This window comes from Oreochromis niloticus, linkage group LG3 (genome assembly GCF_001858045.2).
Source record: "Oreochromis niloticus isolate F11D_XX linkage group LG3, O_niloticus_UMD_NMBU, whole genome shotgun sequence".
Classification (NCBI taxonomy): Eukaryota; Metazoa; Chordata; class Actinopteri; order Cichliformes; family Cichlidae; genus Oreochromis; species Oreochromis niloticus.
The window spans coordinates 30,306,989-30,329,122 of NC_031967.2; the positions used below are offsets into that span (position 1 = coordinate 30,306,989).

The 22,134-nt window shown below is 40.3% G+C and overlaps 1 protein-coding gene across 1 annotated transcript; it reads right to left on the reverse strand.

Moving 5' to 3' along the window:
- Positions 1 to 4,026: 4,026 nt before the first annotated feature.
- rab39bb (RAB39B, member RAS oncogene family b) lies at positions 4,027 to 20,896 on the reverse strand. The gene is made up of 4 exons (XM_003453925.5): positions 20,436 to 20,896; positions 17,436 to 17,717; positions 10,483 to 10,663; positions 4,027 to 9,434 (listed from the first exon to the last, which is right to left on the reverse strand). The coding sequence occupies exons 2-4, from the start codon at positions 17,648 to 17,650 to the stop codon at positions 9,189 to 9,191; spliced, it is 642 nt and encodes a 213-aa protein (XP_003453973.1). The 5' UTR covers positions 17,651 to 17,717; positions 20,436 to 20,896; the 3' UTR covers positions 4,027 to 9,188.
- Positions 20,897 to 22,134: the final 1,238 nt, after the last annotated feature.

Consider the following 22,134-nt stretch of genomic DNA (forward strand, 5'->3'; position numbering starts at 1 on the left):
AAAATAAATAAATAGAGTTTTGTATTTACAGTTTGGGTTATTGCACAGTGGTGATGGGTCTTTGGATTGGGGGGTGTCGTCAGTGCATGTGTGAGATCAGAGTGGTCATGGCCTTTGGGAAGAAACTGTTCTGGAGTCTGTGGGTCTTTGTGCTGATGCACCTGTAGCGCCTCCATGAGGGAAGCAGGTTGAACAGGTCAAAACTGCCTTTACTTTCAAAGAAACCAAACACTGAGCTTCACAGAGTCTCACAGTATGAAGACGTGCATGTTTATTTATTTTACTTATTGTATTTAGAAAGAGGGACAATACATATTAATGAACATTTTAACAAATGTAAATATGCCAGATTATAGCCTTGGGCTAATTTCCACACGCTAGTAAAAACATACAGAGACACTATTTACAGATCATGTGACAGTGATCACATTATACTACAACAAACAATGACAAGAAGAGTGGACACAGAGGACAATAACGGAAACACATCGATTATATTGCACATGCCCTGACTGTCCTGATATTGCACTGACCCGTTACACTAATAGTTGTTTCCCTTTTTGTAATACACTAACTGTTTTTCACGTCCAGTATACAGCATGATTATTAAACATGATCACATGTTTGTGTGTCCCTCAGCCGCCCTTTTAAGTGACTCTTACAGACAGGGAGACTTTCCCTCGCTGACAGTGGAAGAATATTCCAGAAGCTCACTCCCTGATATGACAGAGCATCTGTGAAAAGTGCTCCGTCTAAATGCCAGTTCACAATCACCTCTAACAGTGGCTCGAGTCCGTCGAGCAACACTGCTACACTGTTGTTTAACAAAATCCCTAATTGGTGGAGATGAGCATATGCAGGATTAGATCCTGATTCAATCACATATTTGAGTTTTTCTTCACTTTTATATATATTCAGAGAAACAAGCATCACTGTGCTGCACTGCACAGGCAGTAGTGATGTGTCGGTTGCGAACGAAACGGCTCTTAGAGCCGACTCTTTGAAGTGAACGATGCGAGCCGGCTCCTTATTGAGAGCCGTGGGTTTTTTTTTTCTTTCTCTCACCCTCTCTCTCGCACTTTTTTCCGCTTCACTCCGCACGCGAGCTTTGTGCTTTGCGCTGGGAAGAGGGGGGAGGGGCGGTAGTTACACTCACAGTAGCACAGGAACAGAGCGGGAGGGAGAGACAGAGAAAGACAGCCAGGGACAACAACGTCACATTAGAAAGGTATAGTGATCATCCACAACTATTTTCAGTTGCGGATGATAAAGGATTCAAAAAGTTTATTCCTGCAGTTAAAAATATCCATCCATCCATTCGCTTCCGCTTATCCTTTTCAGGGTCGCGGGGGGCGCTGGAGCCTATCCCAGCTGTCATTTTTTTGAATTATTTGAATATATATGAGTGCTTGTGCATAAATACACAAACAATACACATATGCTTTCAATTGTGTAATTTAAGTGATCTAGGTAGCTCTGTTTGGGAAGTTCAGTTAACGCTAGAAATGTGTTTTGGAGTTTGTATGTGCTTTGTCTCTAGGGGCCACCGTATATATTTATATATAAACATATATAAATAAAACCACTTTTTTTTACATTAGTAATTCCTTTTGTGCATAATTTTATATTGTTGTGAATAATAAATTAATTAAAGCAACAAAACAACCTGAAGAGCCGGTTGGGAGCTGGAAGAGCTGGTTCTCTAAAAAGAGCCGGAAATCCCATCACTAAAAGTCATACTTCAAGTTACTGCTGCCAAAGGTGGTTTCACTACTGTATCAAAGGGTTTATTTAGTATATCACACTGATTAGGTTTTGTGAAATAAACGATGACACAGTGTAATGTGTAGTGTTAATCTTAAGACCTCAATGTTTTTTAATGTCCTGATATATACATTTTTAGAATTAACAGATGGTGTGCTTTGTTTTTAAGACTGTAGTTTCATAAGTGCACAGATCCACTGAAGGGGTTAAACCAGTTGATTAAACAGTGATTTGTATTGACATCATCGCCATTGATTATATGTTGCTGACAGAAATCAGTTACCATCCTCATCCTTCTAGTAATAAAAGAAAACATTGTAGAAAGATCTGACTTTTAAGTGTAATTGTTCAAACCCTGCAAAATAAACCCTGTTAAAAAAAATCAGATTTGCGTATAGCAGTGAATTTCTTGTTGCTTTTCTTCACTATTGCCCTCCTGCACTGGCCTCACTTTTCACGTCTTTTATCCATCTATATATTGTCTGTGTACAACACATGTTCTGTCCTTGCTAGTGTTGCAATACAAGGTTGAAAACAACAAGGTTGCAACAAAATGACAGTGGAGATAAAAACCTTTCAGCCCCTGTAAGGCTACAGCCGTGGTGACATCAGTGTTTTGTATTCAGTGTGAAAGCAGCCTCAGTGAAACCAAAGCCAAGGATCCCGGCAGAAAACTGTGCAGCGTGCCCGTAAATCACTCTGTTGGTTTCCTCTTGGAAAAGAGCCATAAAGGAGATTGCTGTGCTGTCAGCATGAACCTACTTTCCACCATGTGAAAGACATCTCTCAAAATACTTTCCCTTGATCACTTCGCAGGTCCTGAGGTGACTTTGTCAGCACCCTTGAATGCTTCTTTTTGTTACCTGCCAAGCCAAGATTCAGAGCCTTTCAATGCCGAGGAGGGTTTTCTGTAAGGGGGAAAGGACCAGTTGACAGAGTGTATCTTTCGAGATCAGCAAGTTCATGTGACTTTCTGAGGAGTGTGTGTCGGAGCCGGAGAAGGAAAGTAAATTACTTCACTCACAGGCTGCAGGTCAAACTAGCACTGAAACATTAAAAAACACTTCCAGACCACAAGAGCTTAGTGGACTTCTAGGAAAGAAGAGGCTGCTCACATAAAGCCTGTGTTACTGCTGGCTGCTTATTTCACACACTGGCGTATGTTTTACTGGAAACGTGACCTTTCTTTGGGAGTAATCCTGACTAAAAATGAACGTGCCTTTTTGGTCATTATTACACTTTTCTGTCCTTTTATTGAAAAGAAACAGTTTTAGAGGTAAAGAGCATGGACGCCTACAACAACCTTCAACATTTAGAAAGTGCCCCATGTTAAAAGACCACAAATGTGGAGCATGAAAAAGAAATTAGAGTAGATTTCACACTTTCTGCAAACTAAGAATGAAAAAAGTGAATTTTATTGTAAAAGGTTTTGTCCAGCAAGAAGTAGGAAAAATTTGCAAACTCAGGAGGGTTGGGTTGTATTTCGGAAGACATATTGATTAAATTGGACAGTGAAGATGATCTTAAAGGGTTCCCCCATAAAGCCTGGAAACAGGATGGTGAGAGTTGGTAAGAAGAGGGTGCGTTTTGTCACCAAGTCCTTGCTTCCAAAATGTATTCTGGCTAAGCCAACAGACAGCTGGCAGTGGTTTCATCGAGCTTCTCTTTAAACTCTCAGCTTAGGAGAAAATATGCACACCTCCCAAAGTGTTTTAATGCTGTAAGACAGGCGTATCAAAGTCAGGCCAAATTTAATCTTAAGAGGTCCAGACAGCTAAAACTATGCCTAATAAGTTTGCTGGGAAGAAGTTCAGCTGTACATTAAATATAATAAACCATCCATTTATAAAACTGATTGTGAACAGCATGAAGCTTCTTAAGAAAAATGTGCACAGCTTCAAAAATGCACCACAGTTGTTCCACACGTTAAAGCTATAACGCTGCTGTAGTAAAAGTCAGTGCCACTCTTGGCTTAATTGTAGAAAAAGCGCAGGCAGCTCTTATCCAGACTTGTCCCTATAACTACAAAATTGGATATTTATTTTATTTTGCAAAATAATTTGTGTAAAAAATGGGATGTTTTCTGTTATTTAACAGAATAGTGTTTTTCTTCTTAATGTCAATAAGAAGTGCAAAACTGAGGAAAACATAGCTAAAAGTCCAAAATTTATGGGGGGTTTTTTTCCTTTAGCAATTTTCACAAAGCTTGGACTCTTTTTGGCTCCCAAGCTATCAGACATTATTCAGTAAAGCCCAGCAACATTTGTATTATATATCATTTATTTAACTGACTGATATGTTTCATCTTGTGGCCTTCATGAAAATCATCGTGAGAGTATAAGACAAACTGTGCTGGAGCTGCAACCTGCAGACTTTATGCTCTTCTTTATGTGGAAGTAGATGAAAACCTGTACTCTGTCTCTCCAGCCACGCCGGTCTAAAAGCTAGACAGCATCTGCTGACAAAGCTTTTGGCACCCATGAGGAGGAGCACTGCACCGACTGTAACCCACACAAACCTTCTAAACTGTCGATTCAATGAAATCCACTTGGGAACTTTGAGCATAATACAACACAAACTCTCGTAGAGGATACAAAGTCAGAGCGATACATGTTTTGAAATGACAAGTAGCGGGCGCATAGTACACGCAGAGCCTCCACAAAAAAATACATACAAGCAAACCACAGCGGACAGTGCAGCACTAATTTTGGCGCAGTGCATGCGCGTCCGATGTAAAAGGGCCTTTACTCTGTAGAGACTAAAGGTCTTAATGATGATGTAATAACATAAGAGTAGGCCCCACATACCAACACAAATCCCTAATGAGGACACACATCTCTAAGATCTTTCTCTTAGTAGAAGAGAAAGAACCAATATGTGGGAACGATAGAAAGAACTTGGACTACTGGGAACCAGTTTTCTACAAGAACCGGTTCTCGATTCCCATCCCTAATGATACAGCAAGGCAGAGGAAGGAAACACTTCTTAAAGCGGTTGTGAGATCAAACATTTCAAAAACAGGAGGACCTCAAGCAGAGAGAGCTCAGGCTTTTTTATTATTCCTGTAAGGACTTTTCTGAAGATCCATCTTTTCTGTCTGGCGACAGCATTTCACTCACTTCAATGAGGAATAATGCAGTGTGTATAGCTGTGGAAATGGGTTATTATAATTAGAATAGTTTCTCATAAACTCTCAAAACATGTACATCACTTTTCAAAGCTTTCAGAGGAGTGTTTTGCTTTGACTTGAAATTATTCCTCTAATAGGACAACTCAGTGTAAAATCCCCCCCTACCGATACATTCATGTAAAAATAAAATGACAGACACAAAACTCTTTGGAAACACTTAAAAAGAAGGCATGTGAGAAAATGAAGACATATACTTATCCTCACTGGCCAACAGAGGACTGTAATGCTCATTCATTTAAAAAAACAAAAGAAAAAGAATAATTAGTGCTGTGATCATAGCAGGAATGTATATCTGGTTAACAGACCAGAGTAAAACATTTAATCAAACCGTAAGTTTCCTACATCTACAGCAGCATCCCAGTTACACAGAAGAGACAGAGAGGAAAGAAAAAACATGGAAATTTTTCAAAATGATATATAGATATCTACATGTACACCAAACAATCCAGGTGCTTTAGATGAGTATTTTAAGGTACATTTAATTGCTAAGAACCCTATAACCGTCTATGTTCCTTCTCCATGTTTAAAATGGCTTTAATTACACTCATATACACTCACCAGCCACTTTATTGGGTACACCTTGCTAGTTTTAATTCTTCTGGGCATAGATTCAACAAGGTGCTCTGAGATTCTGGTTCATATTAACATGACAGCGTCACACAGTTGCTGCAGATTTGTCGTCTGCCAATTCATGATGAGAATCTCCTGTTCCATCCCAAAGGTGCTCTGTCGGACTGAAATCTGGAGACTATGAAGGCTATTTGAGTGCAGTGAACTCATTGTAATGGTCAAGAAACCACTTTGAGATGATCTGATCTTTGTCACATGGTGTGTTATCCTGTTGGAAGCAGCCATCAGAAGATGGTACACTGTGGTCATAAAGGGATGGACGTGGTCAGCAACAGTATTCAGGTGGGCCGTGGTGTTCCATCACCCCTAGTATGCTCTATTTATGTTGAAGGGCCCATAGTTTGCCAAGAAAATATCCGCCACACCGTTACACATGACCAGTCTGAACTGTTAAAACAAGGCAGGGTGGATCCATGCTTTCATGTCGTTTATGGCAAATTGGGACCCTACCAACCAAATCTCATCAGACCAGGTAGCAGTTTTCGAATTTTCTATCATCTGACTTTGCCTGTGTGAATTGTAACCTCATCTTACTGTTCTTAGTCTACAAAAATGGCAGCCAGTGTGGTCTTCTGCTGCTGTACTCCATATTGATCATTTAGAGATGGTCTTCTGCATACTTTGGTTCTGCTGGGTGGTTTACTGTTGAATTACTGTGATTTCAAAGCAGTCTGTCCATTTTCCTCTGAGCTCAGACATCAACAAGGCATTTTCACTCAAGCTCACTGGATATTTTCTCTTTTTCTCATCATTCTCTATAAACCCAGTAGAGCAACAGAAATAATCAGATGGTCTACATGGCACCAACAACCATCCCATGTTCAAAGTCACTCAAATTAATTTTCTCCCCCATTCTGATAGTGCACACTAAAGGCAGTCTAACATGTAACTCCAACCCTGTGTTGGAATCAGATATCTTTTTTTATTAAGACACTCAGTTTAAACTTCAGCAGGTTGTCTTGACCATGTCTACACACCTAAAATGCATTGCATTGTTGCCACAAAATTGGCTGGTTAAATATTTTCATTAACGGGTATTTGAAGTGTACCTAACAAAGTGACTGGTGTGGGTATGTAGGTCAGGGTAAGCAGAGTATTATATTTAGTCCAGTGCTGATATCTGCAGAACATGTCATATAAATGGCAAGAAAGTTGCCTGCTGATTTTCCTAACTACTGACTGTTTTTGTTTGTTGTCTGGTATTTAAAAAAAAAAAACTGTAATAGTGTAAAATAATAATATTAATTTAAGAGTAAAATTACTTTAAAAGCAATCGGGTTTTTTGCAGAATATGTTCAGTCAAAGGACCGATGAGGCTAGCAGCTGTTAGCTTAGCTTAGCAATTAGCTAGTCTCTGTGCAAAACGTTAACATCTTACTTCTTGCTTAAGTTGTAAAAAAAATGTGCATAAATAATAATTTGTTATTGTGGTTAGGTCTGTCTACCAGTATTTCCATTCATGGCAAAGTAGCTGTACCTCTGGTCTTAATGATGATGTAATTATTTATTATTTAAGCCTTTAAAAGAAATTTAATAAAAGTATCCCGTAAAAGTAAATATAACATAAGGCAGACAACTGTGATTTAATCATTCAAGTATCCCACAAATACTGAATTTTGCATCAAGGTCAAAATTATAGTAAAATTGGGCTAAATGTGGCTAAAATTTCACTTTCTTAAACCTCTAGGTCACACATAAACATATTTTAACAGCATTTTAATGATTATATATCCACATTCAAATTCAGACTGTTTGAAATATAGTCATTTGAGATCTCAAATGTTCACCTTTGTTTTAAATCTACCTTCATGGCCATCTTATAAATAGTATAACTCAAGTAATCATGGCAGTAACATCCACTTGAAGCTTTGTGTTAAATTAAAAACAAAAGTTAGATATGATACACTTACCCACACACATTAAAAAACTTGTATACTACTTGCTCAGAAAAAAAAATTAGTATCCCCTGTATCTGAAGCTTCAGTTCATTTTGTCTCGTCTTGCATTGTGGGTAATGTGGTTCTTTTGTGGAGTCCGTTTTTCAAGTTTCCCCTCAGTGCATCTCTTTCCAGTGTATGTGTTTCTTTTTCCTAGGTCGCTTGTTTTCCCTCTTCAAATGTCCCAAATGGTACCACATTTAAGACGAACTTGGTTACTAAGGTGCTTTTTGGCTCCATTTCTCTCCTGTTAATCCACCTTAACAAGTGTCTCGTTGAAAGGTAAACCATCAGGAATTTTTACAAGAGTCCACCTGGGTTAGACAGCTGTACACGTTGACTTTTCTTGTATGGTGTTTAGCAAAATGATAGTGGATGTAACCATGTAGTCAATGTCATTGAGCTTACAGGAGGCCTAAACTGCTTCAAAGTTAAATAAAATAGCAACAAAATCACATTTGATATATTTAGGACCTCCAGGACGTCTCCATTGAGCTTTGATGGTTGAAACTGGAGATACAGTAATGTGCAGAAACCTTGAGTCGCCTCTCATTTCTCTATATTTTGCTTTCATGGAGCCAGATTTTCTTGTAATTTTTTTATGTGGTCTCGAGCAATAGTTGTCCAGCCTTTCTGAAGGTCTTTCGGGGGTGGGGGGGTTGTTGTTAAGCCACCGAACTACGGACCATTGAATCCAAATTTCACATTTTTGGTTCAAATTCTCACATGTACAATGGACATCAGTAGAGAAGTACAACAGTGAGTGCCAACAGCCATCTGTAAAACGTGATGGAGGCTCTGCCATGGTTTGGGGCTGCATTTCAGCCAGTGGTGTTGGAGATTTTGTCAAAATAGATGCTATGATCCACCACTCAATATCATCTGGAAAGCATCTGATGGGGAACAGCTTTTTTCAGCATGACAATGATCCCAAAAGCATTTCCTATGCAGTACAAATATGTCCGGATAGAAAAGCACACAGTGGAGCAATATCAGTCACAGACTGGCCTCCCCAGAGCACAGACCTTAACATAACTGAAGCAGAGTGGGACAGTCTTGGCATTGTGTGTTTGCACATTTTAGTACATTATTGCAACTATTTCCCATTTTCCAAACACAATATTTAAAACATTAGGCTGACTCAAGATTTTGGCACAGTACTGTAGATGCTAACACAACAGAAATAACGAATGAGGCTGAAGTACACTACACTGAAAATGCAGAAAAAGATGTTGGACACTAACATAGGAGTGATAGCTTTCAGTGTGATCGTGTAATTGCATATTGAGAGGAGAAGGCTAGGGTGCAGAGAGGTGACCGAAGACTTAAACGGAAGAAGAAACATGAAATGGATCATCTTTCTAAGGCTTTTGCAAGGGAGGTTTATTCAGGAAAGGAACAAAAGAAAAGGGAATTCAATCATGGGAGCCCTCAAATGAGCATCATTGATGGGCGCAACCATTTTTAGTCTTACACCCACATTCAAGGTGTTCTTCTCCACGATCTACCAACCTTTTTGTTAAAATATGCCAGACATCCCTTTCTGTGTCTTTTCTAAGAAAGAACAACGAGGGTTACCACCAGTTTTCAGTCAGAGGGCTGACACCTCAGTCCGTCAGCTACCCCTCTCTGATCCACTTCACTCCCCTATCTTCAGTCTTCCCAGATCAACAGAGACAGCGGCGGTCACTCTTGGTCACTTCCTCGGATGAGTGAACCACGTTGGGCACAAACCCACTCTTCACACCCTCCCAGCCCTCCTGGATGGTGATGTCACCAGACCGAACCAGGGCGAAGATGTCTCTGGTCAGCTCAGTGAAGGCGTGTTCCACATTGATGGCGTCACGGGCCGACGTCTCAACATAGCGCATCCCATATGCCCCAGCCAGTTTCTCTGCTTCTTGGCGGGTCACCTACAAGATCAAATGAGTTAAGTGAGTTAATGACGCTATCTCCTGTAGTGGTTGTAAAACACGTTTGAGTGCCACAGCAAAAATTCAACAACAAGTGGTCTTATCAGGAAGTGCAAGGACTAAGAAGACAAGCTGTAGTTTGTTTTGGATTGGACTGCCATTCGCACACAAAGTACAATTTAAGTGAACCAATTAAGCCTAGTTTATGCCTGAAGTATAAAGAAATAGTGTTGGTAGTTCAATTGCATTTTTCCGCATCAAAACATTATTATGTATCATATTGTGATATGCCCCAAGATAACTGAGCACAACTAAAAATCCCAAACCAATAAGAGGCTAAAACACTCCTTGAACTTCAGCGCACTGCTATTGCATTTTCCTAACCCAATTTTTTAGCTCAGTGCTTTGAAGTTGAGTTGAGCAAACCTGCACAGAACAGTTTAAATTTTTAATTTTACATGTATCATCTATTTCATTCCAAAGATCAAAGAGAGAGAGAGGATCAAACTATACTGCTTCTACAGATACTCTGAAGTGTGTTATTCTGCTGACATAGGCCTGATTCCACACCCACAGATAATGACTGTTCAGTACTGTTACAAAATAAAGCTGAAGCATTATTGACCAATTTATGATGGCAACTGAAAATCTGGTAAATGAGCCCTCTAACACAAAGTTATGAAAGTGAGCAGATCAAGATAGGGGTAAGTGGCTAATAGAGGAAATGTTGCATAATTTCATTTTAATCCTGCTCTTACGATGGTGGGATATTAATGTAGACGTGGTCGTATGCTGAGCATTTTCCAGTGTCATGCTGTCTAATTTTCAGTGGGGATATATTTTTATTTCTGTCTGCCCACTGCCCCAAGACAGTAAACTGTGCCTCTGAACAAAATACGTGCAAACAAAAATAAATAAATAAATAAATGTGAACAAAATAGTTATTTTTAAAACTGTGACTTCGTTGAATTGCATCGTGCGTAACCTTTCACAACAGGGGAAAGTGCTTGTTTTAATCCAGTTTTAATCTACTTTACAGTGTACACACCTGGCGCTGTGCCTCCAGATCACACTTGTGGCCCACCAATAGGAATACGATGCTATGTGGCTGGACATGACTACGAGCCTCCTCCAGCCAGTCATGGACATTCTGGAAAGATCGGCGATTGGTGATATCAAAGAGGAGAAGCCCACCCACAGAGTTACGGTAGTAAGCCCTGGTAATAGACCTGGAAAGGACATAAAATAGAGGGAAGCATTTAACATTAATACTACATGCAGTTATTTCACCAACTATAATAAACGCACAAGAATTTGATTATATGAGTTAAACAGATAAAGCAGTGGCCAGTGGATATAGCTTCTGTTAGCAAAGAACATGTATGAAGTTCACAAAGACAATAAATCGACTGAGTTCTGTTGGTCAAGCAAAGCAAGTTCTGCTTGTCCAGCGAAATTTACAAATAAATAAAAATGTAACAAAGTCAATGCAATTTCTATTTCATCTCAAACAGTGTTTTCTCGTAAGTCTTGTATTCAACTGTATCCAATCTTAAAATCACTGCTATCTTGTGGTTGAAGCTGGTAATCATCTCTGGAAGCAGGATTAACTCTGCTTGCAGTCAAGCTATTGTAGTCATTTGAATACAGCTCACTGAAATCTATATGGTCCAGTGTTTTTTGTCTGTTTCTCATATACAATGGCTTGAGCTCAGCAAGCTAGGAGACCAGCAGCTTACAGTTGCTTGTTTGCAGATGCATATTGTGTATAAACCTCTGGTCTTCGACAGGAAAGTGACAGGAATTCTTAGAGCAGTTACAATCTGCTTTGTGTGGAAACAGAGCTAGCATTAGCATGCAAACAAGCCATTTATAATGTATCACTTTAACAAATAAGTTTTCTCTTACTAACCATTTTGATCACATGTGTGATACAGAGGAGTTAAGAGTATAATGGGAAATAGTCTTAATAACTATATTTATTACATTCACAAAGCCTTGATGATGGAGAGGAGACATCAAATCTGGTTTGATAAATAATAGGGGCGATCGTGGCTCAAGAGTTGGCAGTTCGCCTTGTAATCGGAAAGTTGCTGGTTCAAGCCCCAGCTACGACAGTCTTGGTGGTTCTGTCCTTGGGCAAGACACCCGTTGCCTACTGGTGGTGGTCAGAGGGCCCGGTGGCACCAGTGTCTGGCAGCCTCGCCTCTGTCAGTGCGGCTGTGGCTACAATGTAGCTTGCAATCACCAGTGTGTGAATGTTTGGATGACTGAATGTGTAAAGCGCTTTGGGGTCCATAGGGACTAGTAAAGCGCTATACAAATACAGGCCATTTACCATTTAATAAAACAGGCAAGTAACCAATGCAGGTTCAGCCAGCACTTTCAGAATAACATTCAAAAGAAATCTTCTGGTTGATCTCATTTACAAAGTATAACCAGCTGTTTTGTAATACATCACCTTCATTTTGTATTCATTTTTAAATGCCTTTGTAAATATTGATAATTACATTTGTCACAGAATGCTTCAGCCTTTTAATTCAGCTGTTATTTTTTAATGTTATAAATGTATTCAAAATATCTTTTGAATATAGGTAAAGGTATATTTTTGAGCCCATTAAAAGCTATTTATTTAGAGATATATGGTCCTTACAAGCTAGACAAACTATTAAATTGTAACTATCATATGATTTGACAGACGGTAGATTCAGTTTTGTATATAGTGAAATGTTTTTAAATGTTGTTTGAAAATAAAAACAAAGACAAATGCATTTAACTTTCTTAGTACAAAAAATGTATGTAATTTTTTAATAGATTGTGAGTCTGCAAACTACAGGCAACAACAGCAATCGGGTGGTGACCAAAGCAGTTGCAAGGAGGATTTTCGGTGCAGCACTACATACCAATTTCACACTACTGTACCTGCAAAACAACCTCCAACAACAACTCACAGCCGGTCCGGGAATCTCCAGGTCTGTGTAAGCAACTAAAGGATGAATATATTCTTAAACTATTTTTATTAAAAAGTTTCAACAGAAAAAAAAACAAATAACAGACAAGACTTATTGGATAACTCATCCTGGGTAACAGTGTCCTTAGTTTGGATTGTATAATAATACAGTGAACTGCTAAAAATCCAGAATTACTGAGTGAAATACATTAATTACACATTATTCCTGCAGTGATTTTTAATCTAACTCAAAAAACATTAAAAGTCTTTGATGTAGCAGTTGAGCTGGTTAGCCAGACACGCAGCTTGTACATCACAAACATCCTGCACTTTATACATTTTTTCTCTTGATTTTAAAAATAAACATACCCATTATATGTTCAGGATGAATAGAAAAATTAGCCATATAAGTAATAAAACAGATGAACCTAAAGAAAGGAGGTGTGAACGCAGAGGAAGATGGAGGTGTCATTAGGGTATCATTTTAATACCAAGTGGAAACTGGATTTGTGGTGTAGGTTTATATAACTGTAACTCCTCTACGCAATCTGACAGGAAGGAAAAGTGCTGCTAGATTTTGACGAGATGTGACAACCTGCATGCACGCAGGGACACATCAACTGCCTCATGACGTCTCTCTCTCTTCCTCACAGAGTGCATGCGAATATAAATATAACTGGAAGGACAATTAGACGGAAAGAGAGACGTGTCTTGAAAGAGGAAGAAGGGAGGAGTTGCTGACAGAGAGGAGACAGTAAGAGAGGAGGAGTGGATAGCAGAAAAACCTGAGCCGGAGAGTGATTCATTTGATCGGACACACACATAGTTTATATGTATTTTTAGAAGCAAGAACCACGCAGATGAAACAACAATGACTAAGAGATCTGCATCGCTGCTGGAGAAGAAGTGAACAGAGGACTGTGTGGTGGATTAAAACAAGCGAGAACTGCTGCGTCACAAGTTCCCAAAATAGTGGCTTTTAAATATTTTCCTAAAACAGCTACTTTAGTCAACCATAGTGTAATAACTGAAGGATTATCTGGGTGCAGTCTGTGCCACTGCAGCTCCAGTGACAAATGAACAAATTTATGTTTAATTCTTGTTTGCTGCATGTAAGATAAATTATTAGGCTGATAATGTCCTCTATTTCTGTTATTACCAACAATTAAAGGGGAAAACAAAGGAAACAGTTCATCTGTCCATCTTCGCTGTTCATAGTTTTCGGCCTCAAGCCTCTTTGTACCTACTGAATTTATAAATGTTTGGCAGATACATAGTGCTATAAAAGGCTAAAGAAATCACTAAACCAGCGATAGTTATTAGAAAATGTGAGTGGAAGAGGAGTAAATGATTATTCCACTGGGTGTTATTATCAGCTGATTAATACACCATTAGTAAGTACAGTATGTGTGTGGGATCATGTGGGTGACTTGTTCCAATGTAATGAAATTTTCCATACTTAAAGAGAGAGATAAAGAGTGAGTGATAAGGTGGGGCTGAAGATCAGTGAATCTTATGTAAACACCTGATTGGTTGACTAGATATTACAGAGGGAGTTGGAGTGAGTGGGCACATGACAAAGTATAAACTGGGATGCCAGGAGGCGTTCTGGGTCAGTCTCTGGCGCCCTGCGAGATGAGCAGTTCCAGAAGTTCACCGTTGGAAATTCCAGCAGAGGCGCTACGGTGGACTGGACTTAGAGATTGGACTTGGATTTGGCTTTATTTCTGCTCATCATCATCATCATTGCCATGTTGGATTAAAATTCTGTGAAGGATTTGGACTTTAATCGTTTTCCAAGTGGATTGCAGATTCTCAAGACTTTCAAGGTTTCCTCTGTGAAGATGTTGGACTTATCAAGGAATCCTGCATTCCTGATTATTACCATTAACAGAGCACTAAGCACATCTTCAGTGCTGGAAGTGCCCATCTCACCACCAACCTCTCTTCCCCCAAAGATAGGAACAACATGAACATTAGCTTAGAGTGGGTTAATTAAATAGGTAGAATTCATGCGATTTGATTATTCTCTTTTTGTGTGTGCTTTTCCTTTGCCAAGACTCAAAGGAAAGTCCTGATAAATTCAACCTGCAAGGCTACTTGAGTTTTTTCATACCAGGGCAAGAAGGGAAGACACCTGCTTGTTCAAGGCAGTCAGGCTGGACGAGTCCCTTCATCCACATCAGCTGAAGAACCCTGCATTATCTACTGGGAAAGACTCATAGGATCTGGGATGAAACTTTTCTTTATCAGAGCGCCGAAATCAACTTCCTGTATAGGGGTTTTGTGGGTCTACCAATCGACAGGCTTCAACAAGTGCATTAAAGTCAGGTTCAATATCTGAGTTGGATCTTTGAGGGAAAACATCACTGAGAGAGGATCTATAGCTCGATTTATAAAACTTCTTCAATGAGAACGTGAAGCATCTTCACTGTTGGCATGTGAATAAAAATGTTGTTTTCCAACTAGCTTTAAAGAAGCTGCAACCTTGTCGTGAGCATTTCATCTGCAAATATGCGCTTACAGTTTGGTTTTTAGGTCTTTAGTCTTTCCATTCAGCATTTGAGCTCTAGGATATCTTTGACTTTCTTCTTCTCAACAAACTCTTTTAAATTCTGCTCTCAGTTTCCACAGTCTTTGCTCACAGCTGTGTGAGCCACCTGACAGCTGTGTGGCAGCCTATGTCACCATGTTCAGTCTCCTCCCCCATCAAAAGTGTAACAAACTATCTTTTATTCAGTGCTGTATTCAGTTGTAGGTTAATTTCAGTCACTTTATCTTGCACCCAACTCAAATGTCTGACATTTTTCCCAGATTTGCAGAGCTATTGATCATAACACCTGCCAGTTATCCCATTGCAGCCCAAGCCTATCTAAGCATGGACTTACCCCCATTAACAAATCACTCCCTGTTGTTGTCGCTTTCACTGCTGCCAGCTCCTCCATGATTTTAAACTTTTTTAATATCCTAAGTTGAAAGATGAGTAACTGGGCTGAGAAAATCTGATTGCTAGCATAAGAAAGTAAAAAATGATTTCATGATACATAAATTCAAAGGAAATCATCTGAGAAGTGAAGTGAGGTGCTACTTATCTGTGTGAAGTGCTTCTAAAAAAAGTCACTGGATCACAGATTTATTTCGAGGATAATGCCTCGTGGTGTTCGGGCTGAAAAAGGTCTGAGACATCCTTCGTTTTCGGAGGGACTTGCTGCGGTTGCCATAGAGATTTTCATCATGGTGACAGGTGAGACCCGTCCTCCTCTGTTAGGATGATGAGCTGTGCTGTGTGTGTGCGTGCATGTGTGAAAGTGCTTTCCCGCTATGAGGCATACATTATTATAGCTATCCATTACCCTTCTTTATTCTCCATGTACTGTAGGTTCTGTTCTGATGGAGAAATATCTTTAATCTAACATATTAAATTAACATTTTGATCAATTAGCTTGGCACGCAGATATTTGAAAGCTGATATGACAGTTCAAATGAACACTAGAAAACTTCAGTGTGCATGAGAAATAAAAACACTTAAAAATATAAAGATTTTAATAAAATGAGTAAATTAAAATGACTGAAATAAAAGTTTAAATTAGTCATCACATTTCAGCTACAACAGACTTGCTGATCGCTTGATTCCTTAAATAAAATAAATAAGGGCATACTTGTTTATAAATTGACCTAATAACCAAAAGCTCCCTGGTTCAATTCTGGTAGGAGACTCCATCACTTTGAGCTTGTGTCGGGAAGGACATTCAGCATGAAAATCTCACCTGCTGTGTTGAATAAGGGGCACCCAAAAGTAGCTTTAATCGCAGGATGCATATTAAACGCTGGCTTCCTAGTCAGTTACATATTTTTACATGTACATTTTACATGACATACTTGGCATTTCAAAGACTACCATTTAATAAAATGCGTGTTTAACTCTTTCATTAGCTAAAAAATAAATCCCCTATCTTAATCAGTGTGAGAGAGGTTTAATACTTTGGTGTTAAATCTAGGTCATAACCGCAAACCCCTACACTGGCATCCAACTCTCTGGAAATACGCAGCAAAGTACAGTTAAGCAGTTTGCAACTACTGCGATGGGCCTGTTCAGTCCTGTTGATTCCTCCTGTGCATTTCTGGATATTTTCTCGTCACAGTTTTTGAACTTATCAGTGAAAGAATAACAACAGCGGCCTCACAGTTGTCAGCAAATTCCTGGAAGGGGATTGACGAAACTATTGGACGTGTGGGAATGTAAAAAAGAAATCGACAAATGTGTTTTTCTGGAAACAAATGACCACAACAGGCAGTGGGAACTGAGGAGGGGACACCGGGACACGACAAGAACTGCAGATTCATTACAAAAGTTTAAATCTGCCATGAAAGTGGGACACTTCCACAGCAGTCACTGTTTGCATTTCTGTATGTGATTGTACCTCTGGAAGTAGTAGGCAGCACTGTGGGACCTGAGTGTTAACTACTAAACTACTTTTTGTTCTTTCTCCTTTATTACACCTTTATTACACCATATTACACACCATAGTCAGGTTTGTGTAATCTGACTATGACCATATAAATACACCATCTGAAGCAACTGAGACCTTCTTCTCTCTGTTAATGTAAAGGCAGTTCACTTCAGAGTCGCCTGTAGCACCAAAATGACGACTGTCAGGTTTTAGGAGCACCTGCAACTGTTTACTTCTTAGAAACAAACGCTCTGGTTGTTTTCTCTGAGCACATGACCCTGGAGCTCATTTGAATGCCTGCTTTCCCTGTGCAAATTATTGCCGGCAGTTCACGTTCTGAGACATCCAGGCTGTGTTTGTCTAGTTCTGAGCGCTTACATGGTTCTTAATTACCACTTTATAACACTGATAGCTCCTGACACACCCTGTACACATGTCACTATTTCTGCTGAATATAAATGCATCCTCTCCTGCTAAACAAATAGCTTAAATTACCATGCGTCACCTCCAGTAAATTTAAATAATATTTCCATAAAGATCTAAAGGAAATAACACCACATTAAAGGCAGACTCGTTGTAAAGCTCCAGACACACACTTACCTGAAGCGCTCCTGACCAGCGGTGTCCCAGATCTGCAGCTTGATCCTCTTGCCCGGCTCGATCTCCACCAGGCGGGAGAAGAAGTCCACTCCGACGGTCGGGTCGGACACTTGGGCGAAGCGACCCTCCGTGAACCGCCGGATCAGACATGACTTGCCCACCGTGGAGTCCCCAATGACGATCAGCCGGAACTGATAGAGCCATATTGCCTCCATGACTTGGCTTGGTCTGCAGCTCTCCCCGGTGCGTTTGTAAGTGTTGGTCTGCTTGCTGTGGTACGAGCTGTTAGTGCACAAACATGAGAGAGAGAGAGAAAGAGGGAGGGAGAGAGGGAGGGAGGTGGAGAGGGAAAAGAGGAATCAACAAACAAGATTAGATTTAGTGCACGTCTTACTGTTCTTCTTGGTTTAAGCGTGGTTGTTTCTTTGCAAACCAAATGCTAGCATTTGACCTTTCACTTCCTGTTCTCTGAGCAGCCGTGTCCAAGCTCCCACAGGGTGACAAAATAATGAGTTTTGGAGGGTTTTTTGCAGACCAGTCTGGTACTTAGAATTACCCGGGCTTCCTTGATGAAAAGTCAATGGGATTTTTTTGGGATAATCACAAGAAATAATAACTAAAATTAATAAAAGGTTGTGATATTTACAAGTCTTATTCTGCAGGATTATCTTCACAAACTGACACAGCTGTAATTTTTGAAGCGAGATTCCAAGCGCAGAAAGTAAAATGACTTCAGCGTCAACAGCACTGTTTAACATGACGTCTTCAACAGTCCACTGGTGCTTTTTTATTGTTCATTTGTAGACTTTTCGTGTTATAACCTAGTATTTTTCACTTTCCATGGTTAATAAGAACAAACTCAAAAGGATTGTAAACATTTGCATTAAGAGTACAGGCTCTGAAACATGTTTCTGGGCTTTAGGGCTTATTTCTGCAGCACTGAGTGAGAAGTAATGAGCAGATGAGATAAGATTAAATGAGGAACAGCAGAGTGGACAGAGCAGGAATAAACAAAGAGAAACATAAGCTAACAATATCAATACTGTTGATGTTGTTAGCTACTGTTGCTACCTTTGACTGATCATTGGCTCACATGCCTGCAACCAGCTTTACTGTGTGATATGATTAACACCACAGGGTACAAGAAGGAATCCTCTTACGCTTCTTTAGTCACTTGATGGCATCAAATGTTGATTTAATCAAAGCCTGCTTTTTTTTGGGGGGGGGGGGGGTGGATATAACCAACTGCTTTGATTGGACTGATTTTTCTTGCTGCTATAATTAAACCAGTCACAGGTAACTAACTATATTTAAGTTCTTCAGTTATAGATGGAGTTTTGAAATGGGCCCAATGTTTCCAATAGTTCGTGTGACTTTATTTTTACTCCTCTACCTTTCAAATGTAATTATCTGCTTTTTGCTCCATGCCACTTCTCATACAAAAAAATTCTTCGATCCAAAATCGATTCTGATAGCTCCACAATAACAAATACCACTCTAAACAGGTGCTGACATGTTAAAGCATGTCTTAAAATAATATAATAAATATATTAATGTAACAATCTGAGTACTAAGGGGACCAAAGTGTGCCAAGAAAATATCCAGCACACCATTACATCTCCATCATCCAAAACTGGTGATCCAAGCTGTGATGGATCCATGCTTTCATGTTGTTTGCACCAAATTCTGACCCTATTATTTGAATGTCAAAGCACAAATGAAGACACAGAGCAGGGAACATCTTTTCAATCTTCTATTGTCCCCGTCTTCTGTTGTTTGAGTGACTGTGTGAATTTCAGCCTCAGTTTCCTGCTCTTAGCTGGAAGGAGTGACATCCAGTGTGGTCTTCTGCTGCTGTAGACCATTCAGAGAAGCTTTTCTGCTTGCAACGAGTGGTTATTTGAGCATTCTGATCATTCTCCTCTGACCTCTGGCATTTTCACGCAGAGAACTGCCGCTGCTCTGTAAACCCTAAAGATGGCTGTGTGGGAAAATCCCAGCAGTTTCTGAAATACTCAAACATCAGGCACCAACAACACCACCATGCTCAAAGTCCCTTAATTCACCTTTCTTTCTCTTTCTGATGCTCAGTCTGACCTTCAGCCGGTCGTCTTGGCCACGTCTACATGCCTGAATGCACTGAGCTGCTGCCATGTGATTGGCTGGTTAGATATTCTTGTTAATGTGCCAGTTGAACAGGTATATATTTACTCATGCATATTCTGCACATGGTATACGATATTAAGTATATCAGATCTTTAAGGGTTTGCAGAAAAATGTAAACTGAAATAGTAATTCAGTTTTGAACTATGTTTCTTTATTCCATTCAGCTCTGTGTTTTCTCTTTGAAGAGGCAAAACGTCTCTTGAAATTTGTGACTTGAGGGATTTGATAACATACGCTATGTTGCTCTCTGTACAGCAGCCCTGTCTCCTACAGATCCTCACACTACAGCTGTTCCCGACCAGGCCAGGCCATCAGGCGGGCACGCGGCCTCCCATCACCCCATGCGCGTCTCTGTGGAGTCAGGTTGCGTAGCTCGGGAGGTATGCAAACATTAGAGGCTGAATCCCTGCTGAATAGCAGCCTGATGGGCTCTCGCGCCGGGATGGGCAGCTCGTGGGTCCGACACGACACGCAGGGTTTCACATATCCAGCATTTACAGATGGCTGCGGTTCAGACTGACATGATTACATGCGTGGGGGGGTGGGGGGTTGTTATTGATCTCACTGCTTCATTTATTTATTTGCGTACATTTATCCGTGTTTGAGGTGAGTTTGTGCGCAAAATCACGACTTATCATCGATTTGATGTTGTTTATCAACGATGTTTTCGTCCAAATGCGACTTTTCCTGCTATTGTGAATTTAAATCACATCCATGCAAAGGAATCTAAAGGCCTGGAAATAGTCATTACGGTGTGTCGTTTTTAATTAGCCATCGCTTTTATCGCGACACCACAAAGACACGGAGATTAAACAGTAGAGGAAAACAGCCTACTTGGATCAGCAGTGAAGTGCTTCGGGACAGAATGGTCGCTCTTGTCACGCTGTTCAGGCTGCTGAGGGCTCCATGACACAGGCTAGTCCGGGGGATCGATGCTCAGGGAGCCGCAAAAACAACCCAAAAGCAGCGAAGCCTCGATGTTTGTGTGGAAGCTGGATCACAGAGGCTGGTGAGCGGCAGGCCCCGGAGGACTCAGGGCTGACTTCCTCCTTAATCTCAGGCCCGATCGAGCGCTGAAAGGAGAAAACGCATCCAAGTGCAGGTGCAACCAGAAAAAACGGATCTTGCGCTTTCGCTCGGAGCCGCGAATAAACTACGAGCAGGCCTCTGTTCTCGGTTTCGAGCCCGCGAGCTGAGAGGATGACTACGAGGCTGTGAGAGGGAAATCCCGCGGTATCATTTCTGTGTTTGCTCGGGCTTTGGAGGCTTTCGCTGCTGATGAAATGGCAGCAGCATCATATAGCCTGACTCATCCCGCATCAGTACCACTACCGTAAAGGAGCGCGCAGAGGCGCAACACCGGGAGGCGGCACGGCTTTTAGAGGGGAGGGCACATAACAGCAAACCTCCATGTATCATAATATTAACTCCCAGAAGCTGCATTATCCCTCTGTGAGAGAGCATCCTACATACAGTATATGTAGGGAAAACTGGATTAATGTACTGGAACAGTCTGCTGACGTCATCAAAGTAACGTATAATAAAAACACACACAGACTAATTTTTATTTGCATTGCTTAAAGACAAAAAAAACTGAATACTGAAAAAACTTATACAAGTTTGTTTCTCTAACAACATTTTGACCCATAAGTCAAAATGTTGGTTGTTTGGTTATTTGATCGTAATTTTGAGGTAACTAACTGAAAATATGACTTACGGATGAGAAAAACAAACAAACTATGAGTGTTTTCATTATTATTATTAATAATTTATTTGTTTATTGAAGAATATCGCCACCAGAGGGAAGCTGCACACTCACTGCGCCGTCTATGGGCCACTGCGCAGTCACGGAACAGCCGGTGAGAGGCTCCAGCACCTGGGAGTTGTAGTTTTAAGCAATAACAAATAGAACGCCCTCTCTCTCTCGGTGTGTGTGTGTGTGTGTGTGTGTGTGTGTGTGTGTGTGTGTTAGATGTCCTCACTAAAATATCAAAACGAGAATGTGTGTGTTTGTTACTCATGCTGCTGCTGTGGGGACATAAATAAATAATAAGTAAAAACAATAAAAATAAACCTGTTATAAAGTCAGATATCACTCAGAGAATCCACAATGTAACTCATTCACATGAAATGTTCTCTGTATTACTTTTTTTAAATCTGTGCTTAAGCACTTTCACCTAACCCTCACACACTTACACTCCAATGGACATTCAGTATTTTGTCCAAGGATACTTCGGCGTGTAGACTAGAGGAGTTGAGGCTCAAATCATGGAGCTTCCAGTTAGCAGGTGACCTTCCTGCTGAGCCACAGCAGCCGATTTAAAGAGTGATTGTGCTGCGTGGGCCAGGTGCTTTTTAAATGTGGGCACAGTGGAAGAAAACAAAAGGGAAAATGTGATAGAGGTCTGACTGAAATGTCACAGAGCTGATGTGGGATTGTGAAGACGGGAGTCCTCGTGGCTTTTAGTTATATTTAGGAGATGTAAACGACAGCTCACCTGCTGACTGTACAGAGAGGCAGCCTGACTGGACA

Bases quoted from the DNA above. Each gene is read 5' to 3' on its own strand.
- rab39bb (XM_003453925.5), bottom strand. From the start codon at position 17,650: ATGGAGGCAATATGGCTCTATCAGTTCCGGCTGATCGTCATTGGGGAC. The intron at 10,664-17,435 runs GTAAGTGTGTGT...TGTCCTTTCCAG, and splicing joins GCTGGTCAGGAGCGCTTCAG to GTCTATTACCAGGGCTTACT. The intron at 9,435-10,482 runs GTGTGTACACTG...TTGATCTTGTAG, and splicing joins ATCTGGAGGCACAGCGCCAG to GTGACCCGCCAAGAAGCAGA.